The sequence below is a fragment of the Limulus polyphemus genome, unplaced genomic scaffold (assembly GCF_000517525.1).
Source record: "Limulus polyphemus unplaced genomic scaffold, Limulus_polyphemus-2.1.2 Scaffold407, whole genome shotgun sequence".
Classification (NCBI taxonomy): domain Eukaryota; kingdom Metazoa; phylum Arthropoda; class Merostomata; order Xiphosura; family Limulidae; genus Limulus; species Limulus polyphemus.
The window spans coordinates 364,203-375,609 of NW_013666017.1; the positions used below are offsets into that span (position 1 = coordinate 364,203).

At 32.7% G+C, this 11,407-nt stretch overlaps 1 protein-coding gene across 1 annotated transcript in view; it reads right to left on the reverse strand.

The window, feature by feature from the left end:
• Positions 1-6,184: 6,184 nt before the first annotated feature.
• The window catches only part of LOC106458036 (lamin Dm0-like), an 82,436-nt gene continuing 77,213 nt past the window's right edge, over positions 6,185-11,407 (reverse strand). Inside the window, exon 11 of the mRNA XM_022384166.1 lies at positions 6,185-9,357. Coding sequence (XP_022239874.1) covers positions 9,319-9,357 — 39 coding nt within the window. The 3' untranslated portion in view covers positions 6,185-9,318. The remainder of the gene's footprint in view (positions 9,358-11,407) is intronic.

Sequence of the window (11,407 nt, forward strand, 5' to 3'; positions counted from 1 at the left end):
GGTTTAAATGCCTTTTCAATAACCGATTCTTCAGTCATATGACTGTCTAGTTGGGTCCGGCATGGCCAGGTGGTTAGGGTGTTCGACTCGCAACCTGCGGGTTCGAATCCCCCTCACACCAAACATACCCGCCCTTTCAGCCGTTGGGGCGTTATAATGTGCTATTAATCTCACTATTCGTTGGTAAATGAGTAGCCCAAGAGTTGGCGGTGGGTGGTGATGACTAGCTACCTTCCCTCTAGTCTTACACTGCTAAATTAGGGACGGCTAGCACAGATAGTCCTCGTGTAGCTTTACGCGAAATCCATAACAAACAAACAAAACTGTCTGGTTGTCGACGATTAAGAGATAATTATACAGTCTAGGACATACATCATATCTCAATACTACCTTATAGCTTGGAAAGTAAGGGTCGCAACTCTCTTGCAACTGATGTTTTTTGACCAATCAACCATACTGTCTGTCAATAATCAACTACAATCACACGATGTAGTGCATACATATTAGTGTGCACCACTTGATAGCTTGAAGAGTAAATACCACATATTTTTAGTCTGTGACCATACATTTGTCCTAGATAGCATTGACCAAGCGGCTATTAACTGACATCCAGTAAATAACTCATTTAGTGAAAATCTACTGATTAGATTATAAATCTATGGTTGTGAAACCTTTTCAATCGTCAATTACATACATCAAAGATTGTCTCAACCTTCAAAAAAGTGATATGAAACATGGACTTTGTACCTCATCTCACTACCCGAGGCTTGGAAAGCAACAGTTATGACACCCTTTTAGTCATCAGTATTTTGACTACATTATTATCTTAGCTGGCGAAGATCAATCAGTCCCTCCATAGAAGTTGATATCTTGTTCTACAGTCAGAGCTGTTTGTCACTTCCATACCAAGCAATTCCTTATCAGGTTTATCAAAGATTGCTAGATAGATCTCTTCAAAACTTTATTTTTCATTAAGTGAGCCAGAATCACTTAATAAGGCATCCCCATATTCCTCTGACTTGTCAGTCTCATCTTCAGACTACTGATCAAGCCAGAGTACCCAAGTCTCATCTGTGGCATATGGATACAGCTTATTAGCATGTTCCATGCATTTTTCGGTACCTCGCATCCACTGTAATTCATAGAACAATGATCCAACTTGTCAGAATATCGGGTATGGACCAGTCTGGAAAGACATAAGTTTCTTACATGCTGCCAGAATGTACCACAACTAGACTTAATCTCCAAACTCGAAAAATGTTTTTACCATTTTTTGTTGAGCAGCCTTCAGTAAGGTGTTGATGGGCGAGCTTGCGCACATCTATTTCAAAGACCTTAGCCACTCCACATATTCCTGTAGACATTGATGGACATCTCACGGAGAAGAATCATGCATCATACCAACAAGAAAGAGTACTTTCCATTAAAACATTAGCATGTTTATTGAAAAACTGACAAATCCATGTTCTGTTCTCTCTGTATGGTAAGTGTTCATCCCAAACAGTTCTGTCAGGATAAATATATTTCACAAACAACAACTTGGTAGTTTGTAATACTCATTCTGCCAAATCATCAGACTGAAGATGAAATATACATCTTCACCTCATCTAATTCTTTACACATCTTGACAAAGTTTTTTGAAATTAGCTCCAAACTGTGCAATCCAGTTCCCTGCTTCACATCAGTGACAGATTGTGCTAATTTATTAACTAATGGATAAATCTTAGCCCAATTCATGAACTAGTTTATTGGAACGAGTCCATATTGTTGACCTACAGTCTCTGGAGAGGAGCAGTGATATCCTCTGCAAAGTAGACTCAACAATTCTCTGTTGAAGTATACCTACCCTACATCAACTGGTTCTTCCTCTGGATGTCACTCACCTTACAATACTTAGACCATTGCCAAATACCTCGAGTTAAATGTGATCAAAAGAACTACCCTCGAATGTTATCAGAAGTGTGATAATACCTTGATGATTTACAGTCTGTGTGTTATGGAAAGTTTGGAATTTTTTTTCGCCATAGGGTTCTGGGGACTACTAGAGCTGCAGCATAGCCAGAACACCACATCTTTTTGGTTATTGCAACATTACATCACACTTTCCCATACTTGTAAATGATTATACATGTGCTTTGTTCGTCTATTAGTGTGAATTGGGCTTTGCCTTGCAAATGGCAAGGAGTGCCCACACTAGGTGGAAATGGTTATGGTTTCAACTGACACATGGTGTCCAGGATCAGATAGTTCATCTACATTTCCATGTTGTTGGTCCGGAAAATGAATTATGAGAAAGTAACATTCTTGCAACATCGTGATCCAATATGTTTAGATTATTAAAGTTCATAAGCCATTTCAGCAATGCATAGTCCACCCAGATGGGAAACATCCTACCATAAAAGTAGTGGCAATAGCGCTTCACAAAGACCACAGCTACAAGTAGTTCTTACTTCATCATATAGTATATGTAATCGTGACTATCATATGCATTTACACATTATACTCCATCCTACAACTGTGATAACACTAGTTCCACTGTCATGGTGTCAGTGTCCAACTAGAACTTGCTGCCTTATCACAGAAAGTTTAGAGCATCCACTAAAACAAGTTTTAGGGGTCAGAATGCTTGGTAACATTCCTCACTTCATCCAAAATATGTCAAGACCTTTGTGAGAGCAGGTAATAAGTGCTGCTATCTTGGAGAGGTTGGCCACAAATCTTTAATAATACAATGTCATAAGAAAGAAACAGCATTCTCTTTGCTTGGTCATATGTTGAGGCCAATCTCTAACCCCATCTATCTTAGCCAAGATCAAAAAGACTCCATCCCTCCTTACAATGTGACGAAGAAATTTCACCTCTGCTTACTTACATAATACTTTCCAGGTTTCAGTTTGATCCTGTTTTAGTTGTTCAGTAAAACACCAATCTCAGGTTCTCAACTGCAGACTCGAAATTTCAACTAAACATTAAAATAGACAAAGAATTCCTCCCATTGCAGTTCCTTCAGTGAAATTTCTATTAGCATCTAAAAAGTAGCTGACATATTGCACATCATTAGGTGAAATTCATATAAGCCATTTTGCATACTTAAAGTAGTCTTAGACCTGCTCTCATCATCTAGCTTGACTTACCAGTAATTTGTTATCAGATCCAAGGTGTTCAGGGAATTGGAACTTTGTAATGCATTTAGATATTCATCTGTTAAGTAAATAAATGCACCAATGCAAAATACCATGTTCACTGATCTAAAATCGACACAGAACCTTGGCAATCACTACTGGAGATGATCAAATGATTTCCAAAAGTTGTATGACCCCATCCTTCAGTTCCTCCATATTTCATCCCTGATGACTTCCCTTATGTTCCAGGGAAGCTAGCTGGTGGTTGCTTTATTGATCATGAGTTGGCTGTATCTATGTGATGCTGAATCACTACTGTTTGATACAACTTGCCATGTTGTCCCAAAATATACTGGTATAATCCACCCTAAAATCAATCAGTTATTTTTGTTACATTGGGTCTAAACTGTTTGAACAATCTTCAACCAATAACCAACCCCAAATATGTTGGTAACCACATATTTGCATCTGGCTGCAATGCAATGAATGCAAACCTAGCATTACCACTGACACCAGTTACTTCACTTTGCTTACCATGCCTAAGACCATTTCAGTATTCAACTAGATAGCCATTTGCCTATTATTACAAAACAACACTGGGACTTTATCCTTTGTTGGGTTGATGAATGTCTGAGCTAATGCAGTCTACTTACTGGACAGGAAACATTTTATTTCATGCATGGCTTTTATAACCATAGTACACAGTACCACTGCACTAGACGTTATTTGGAGTTACCACAGAACACTATTTGTGTATAAGGAATTATGGTTATTCTCTTTGCTAAATAAACACATGCAGTTTACTGTCTCTGAGCTTGATCTGGGCAGCATTGGATGATTTTCCATGGTACATCAGCTCACCTGTTGCACAGGCAAAAGTGATGGATAACTTCTGCAGTACATCCATCTAGAGGATGTCAATGTCAGATCCAAAGTTCAAGATAACTACCTTCATTCTGTGAGCAGCATTTTGTATAACGAGTTACAAATGTACCTGACCTCTAACATTTAGTCTATCAAAATTCACCAGAACAAAATAATTTTCAACGAATAAAGTGGTGGTACTACTCAGAAGGCTTCGAAGATTGATCTATGGATTAATGATTCTCCACTGGGTCTAATTAGCGATGCAGCTTGTTGATGACATTCTCAGTTTTCTTGCTGCTCCACGTTCAGTTGTTCAATGTCATCAAGGACTGGACTGTACAACAGGGAATCTAAACCCAAAATTTTTGTTATACATTCTTCATTGAGACAACATAGGTTTACCCCTTTTGTTAAACATTTACCTTAGTTTGGAGTAAACACAGTGATCTTTCACTTGGGCCTCAACTAAACCATTATCATTTGAAAATTCAACAATGTTTTCTTCATGTTTTGTTAGCATCTGACTTCATGCCCATAGCTCTGGGATTTAAACTGGAAACCATTTACAGTGTACTAACAAAGATTATAAGACTAATGGAAGGTACTTGTATTTTGCATTTAAGGCAAAGCTACAAGATTATCTGCCACCATTTCTAATTTTGAACTACTGAATTTTTTTTTATTGTTTGCAATTAAGCACAAAGCTACACAATAGGCTCTCTGTACTATGCCCAATATGGGTATTGAAACCTGGTTTTTAGTGTTGTAAGTCCACAAACATATATATATATATATATATATATATATATATATATGATAAAGTAAAAACAGACCTTTCAAAATAAAATAATTTAATTATAGAAGGCTGGTATGTTCACCACCACAAAATTAACAATCACTCATAGATTAACCTTTACTTCAGTTGGTAAGATTGCATATTTTTAATTATTCTATTGAACTAATTCTATAAAATCTGAGGAAGAAAATGTTTGAAAACCATGGAAAATTGTGAATTTATGATTATCTTGTCATTTGTTTTAAAACAGATTGAATCCTGAGAGATGAAGGGATTGTGATATTTTAACAATGAACTAAATATGAAATATAGATAAACACAAAATAAAAATGGAACTAATCTTTATTTCAAGGAAGAATACCAACAGTATTTCTGATCTGTCCGTACATTCAAGGTGGCTATAAAACAAGACAACAAAACATCTGTTCAACTTTTTAAAATGGTTAGGCTAAACAGATTACATTTACATTACTTTTGGCAAACCAAGAAATAGTCTGATAAATCCAAAATACTGTTACCAAATCAGATACTACATTGAAAAATGGTTCTTTTCAATTAGAAAACCACAATTTCAATACACATTCTTATGATAAAAGCAAATTCATATTAGTCCTTAGAATAAAAAGTGGAAATTTCAAATTAATATTCTATCAGAGGTAACTGAAACTGTCAGTTAATTATAATTAATGAGTACTGAGTGCTTTAAAATTTAACAACAAGCAGTTTCTAACAAAATTAGAGTAAAACATTTCAAATTTTCAGTGTTACTTGATCTTCATACTCCAGGAGTAAAACATTCACTTCATAAACAAGAGCAATAACTGAAGAAAACTTTAACTATACAAAAATTTAATTAAAATAGGTTCTTTCTGAAAGACTGATTAATTCTTTTAAAAAACATGCATTATTGGTGAATTGTGAAACTCCATTAAAAGAAAAACAACATACTGTCTTATGCCTATGTTGTTAGTTTTGTTTATTACCATCTACTACTACCTGATACACAGTAAAACATCACTGTCTAAGAGTTTAAAAAAAAATACAATTATATCTGGTGTGAATTACTTCTTCTCAATAAAGTTTTCAACCAAGAGTAATATGAATATTTTATGCATAAACAATTGTAGCCACAGTGACCACAAGTCTTATAGAAATTAGTTCAAAGCCTTCCATATGTATCTTATAGTGTTCATGTATTTATATTGACAAAAAGGTACCATGCCACTGTTGTAGAGACATATTTCTGTTAAGAATATTTAGAATAATTTTGAATGACTTTCCATTATATCTGAAAATAAGAAATAAGTTTCACAAATCATTCAACATTACATTCTAATCAATAAAGCAAAAACAAAAATATGGAATCAATTCTAGCAAATATTTTAAGAAAAAATGTCTTTGATGCATTTATCAAATTCAAAAGAAATACTTCCACAAAAGGTAAACAAATTATTAATATACAAATATGCTGTTTTAGATTAATCAAATATAAGGAGAATATTAGTCATAGAAAGCAATGGAATTCATAAATATAAAGAAAAAAGCCATCACAGGAATCATCCAAGTTTGCCAGACCACCTAATAGATACACACACAAATCTATCAAATCATCTAGGTGAGAAATCTTGTCAGACACATCCACCATGCATATCTATGTAAAAGTTTGAAACTTGAAAGAACCTTTAAACATATTAAAAATAAAATCTACTAACTTTTGTTTTTCTAGATAGCAAGCTTTAAATACAGTAATTAGGAAACAAGTTTACTTACATTTTCAGATTCATGGTGACAGACTTACATTACCGTAAGGTCAAAACTCTCCCTCATAACTATCACATCCAATTTATATATGAATTTTATGGCACAAACATTAGCATTTAAATTTCAAAACAAACAAACATACACATACATATATATAAGCTAGAAATCTGAATCCTGACATTATTTAGCTATGATTTTGGCAACCATGTTACAGCAACTCTTATATGTGAAGCAACATTAAATATAACATTAGAATCCAAATAAATTACTTTTCTTTTTTCTATACAATTTGTTTTTTATATTGTGTAATAAATATCTTTCCTTTTCACATACTTATCTAAGTTTTTATGGTAATACAACTGACACCTATAATTTATATATACTAGACTACAGTTTCAAGATATTTGAAGTTCTGAGCATTTTTAAGTAAAATGAAATGGAACATTAGAATAAGCCTATAACAAAATATTAAATACACACATGCCACTGTAATATAATCAGAAATGACAAATGAAAATAAATTTTGAGCTAATGTACTTATATAATGACTAGTTAACAAAGCATGTAATTTATACAAACTTAGTACTATTCCTAAAGATGAACAAGCATGCACTTATCACAAGTTTTGTAATATAATGTAAAATGAACATGTAAGTACCCAAGTTAAAGTACAGATTTAAATATATTTCATTATAGATGGCATGAAATATAAAACTTGACCCAGTTCTTTTCTTTACCTATGGTAGTATCTACAAAACTAAAATTAAGACTAAGAAATAAAGCATTTACAGTATTATACGATTAACACATGTAATCACAAATGCATATTGAGAGCCTTGATTTTAACTTAACTCATATCTAGGAACATGTAATACTGCCACATTTACATATTTCAAGTATTCTAATTACAACTACTACTGATTAAAGTCATCTCCATACTGAACTAACAGGTTCATATGTAGTTCATATTTAGCAATAATAATCCTGGTTCAGAAGTAAGCACATGGGATCACCTACAAAAGTTGTATTGTTTTCAAACAAGATCCAAAACTTGAGCACTTTCATCTTCAGAATTTTTAAACATTTCATTGTAATTTATTTGCAGACCACTTGATCAATGAATTCTGTTTAAATAGAATAAATCTTAATGACATAAATAATTTGCTGTAGCAAATAGGCATATCTAGTCACCTTCCCTTATCAATCTAGTCTTCACAATGTAATACTTGTTATCAGAAGTCAGCTATCATCCAATTCTTTCTACATTTTAAGATATGTTTCCTCTATTACAAAAAATTGATCTAAGAGTCAGTGCTTTCTAATTCTGCACATGGTGATGATAAAGTTTGGTTTGTTTTGAATTTCATGCAAAGTTACACCATCTGCCCTAGCCATCCCTAATTTACCAGTGAAAGACTAGAGGAAAGGTAGATAGTCATCTCCACCCACCACCAACTCTCGGGCTACTCTTTTACCAATGAAGAGGGAGATTGACCATCACATTATAAAGCCCCACAGCTGAAAGGGCAAGCATATTTGGTGGAATGAGGATTCGTACCTGCAACCCACAGATTGCAAGTCGAGTGCCATAACCACCTGCCCATGAGGATAAAGAGCTATGAGTCATGCACAAGTGAATATAAAAAAAGAGCTAATTAAGTTTGCTAAAATAATGTTGAAAACATTCTATACAGCTGAATTTAGAATCCAACTTAAGAGACACTGAACATGTAGATGTACATAACCTCATAAACGTAAATTTTTCTGTGATAATACATTTTTGAAGTCCTTAATGATATTTTCAACTATACACCAGATTAAATTTTTTAATAGAACAACAATTAAAACCAAAGGTAGACTTTCCTATTACCACTATTTTTTTCATGATGCAATTAAGCTTTCCCTAAAGCAGATACAATAGAACAAAACGTGGGAAATCAAATATTGCAATTCTCAGTCATAATCATTACCAGTTTAAATAAATTGTCAACTACTCTCCAGTTTGCACTATAGTAATTCAAAAATATAAATTATATTTTTCAAGATTGTATGGTTCTTTTAATGTCACAGAGAGGGACAGGGTGTAAAATTTTACTACTACTAGTACACATATAACTGTTATTTCCTCAACAGACATCTCATATTTTCTTATACAGAAGATTTATTCCAACCTTTTACATGAAAGCTACTCTAAAAGTTTTCTCTGGTAGCAACTACTATATGTAGTACAACCAAGCTAACTGTATATTTAAACACCAACAGGCTGCACCCAATTTTGTAAGGAACAACACACTCAAATTACAGCCGTGGCACTGAATAGTCCATTGATAAGCTCCAAGACAAACAATAGTACTTGTTGTAAATATCAAACATGTACACCAATCTTTTGATATAATACTAAGTAACACTAAATGTTTAGTATTTTAAACATTGAAGTTTTAGTTAAAATCAACAAAAATCTTAATAATTTGTGAAATCCTAACAAGTTATGATACATGGTTTATAAACAATATCAAGCTCTAAAATGCTACTCTGAATATTAAGTTATAAATACATATATAGAAAACAAAGATAAATCCCTTAATCTACAAAAAATATGTGATACTCACAGGTCTTAAATAAGTAAGCTACAAATTTTACTAATAATGAATTGCAGTTCTGTATGTTCATAATAAAAGCAACAAATATAATGTAAAATACCATTCTGTGAGCTAAGCAATAAAGTAGATGTAAAGGTATTCAAAACGTGTACACTGTAACTAATACCACACTTCACATGATGGTACATTTTTCTGGGTTATCAGGGTCACCCTAAAATGAAAAGAATAAAAATCATGTATGTGTGAAGCTTATCTTATAAACACAGCAAAAATAATCTCAAATATAAAGCAAAGGAACAAGCACCCTTGTTATAACAACAAGGATATATGGTTCTGTAAAAATAACAGCTATAGTACACTTTAATGATATTAAAGCTAACTCAATAAGTTTTATTTTTAATTCTATGCATACATGTAACCAAGGCACTTTTAATACAGTGGCCTCATTTGGTCTACAATCAGTTAATTTTCTGACCAGAGTAAAGTCTGAAGGTACATTGTTCTGTTTGACATACAGTGGTCCATTCAGTAATTGTAGGTCTAAATTATATGCTGGTTCCACAGAAAAGAAGAACAAATTATGAAAACCTAAAAACCAACAAAAAAGTCAAAAATTAAATTGTTTTTTTTACCAACTTCTCAAAATCTTATATCTTGCCATTAGCACTGGAATTTAAAATGTTCTACTTAGATTTTTTTTTAACATGCTTCATTAAAAATATAAAGTTAATTTTTATAAGAAGAAGAATATGCACATTGAAATGTCAAAAAACTTTCCACATGCCTATAAATATAATCAGCACGATGCACCAAAAACAGTATCTATTATTGGTTTGCTATAGTTTGTATAGTATAAACTTTATAAATTTATTATTATTTGCTGTTTGTGAGTCAGTTCAGGAGTTTTTAGGGTTTAGTCCATTTGAGTTGGTGTTTGGCCATTCAGTGCATAGTCCTTTGAAGTTGATGAAGGAAAATTGTTTGGAAGATGATAAAAAAAAATGCATTTGTTGGATTACGTTTCCAACTTTCGGTCCAGACTCTTACTGCTTATGAATTGGCTCGAGAAAATATGAAGTGAACACAAGTTAAAATAAAAAAAATTTATGACCACAAAGCTGAAGAGTATAAGTTCCTTCCTGGTGACATGGTCTTAGTATTGTTACGCACTGTGAGACATCCAATTAAAAAATAAGAAAAAAAAACAAAAAAACAGGAGACTGTTAGATTGGAGTTTATCATTACAGGAGTATGATTTGAAGATAATCCATGTCAAAGGGGTTGATAACATTTGTACTAATGCACTTTCACGTGCCAAGTAATTTTATGATCATAAGATTATTTGTATTGATGGTGTTATATACTGTCATGATTATTAAAGTTGTATAATTTTTTGATAATGTATTACATTTAATGCATTGTTGTCAATGTAGATATATCTTAGTTAACAATTGTCAAATGCCAATTTTTAATTCTTTAAGGAAGGAGGTGTGATGGATTTACTATTATACATTTATTTTAATATTGATATTTTTTTAGGTTAAATTTATATTTAGAAATGTACATAACTTATACTGTTAAATATGTATTGCGAAATTCCCACTCTCAAGTTGGAGATGATTCTTGACTGTAAGAATCAACAATATATATGTGTACATAAATGCTACTGTAGCACTTCTATTGTGCATAACCTGAAATTTTGAGAAACTCTCCACATGCCTATAAATATAAACAACACAACACACCAAAAACAGTATCTATTATTGGTTTGCTATAGTTGGTATACTGTAAATTTTGGAAGCATTACCTGTGATTGTTATAATGATTATTAATCGGGAAATATTTGACCAGGAACATACATAAATTTTGAACATTACCAATTATTTAAGTTCAGTGAATTCACATCGGACATTAGTAATTTTATGAAAACATTTCCTAGCTTCATCGGTGGAAAAAAATCGATATGTGATCAGTGAAGACCACATAGCTAGTTAGCTCTCTATCAAGTGAATTGTACCTACGTCAACTCGAAATTAACTCGCTCATTGCAAACCCTTGATAAGATGTCGAGAAAGTTCCAGGCCAGAAAGAAGACTTTATATTGCTTGTAAGTTTGTAAAACGTTTGTGTATAAATCATAGTTTGTGATAACCATTATTGCAAATTGTATTATTGTTTGTATATTAAAATATATTTGTATTAAAAAAGAAAACTGTGCATATCAATCTTGCTGGCAAATATCATAAATTGATATATATTGG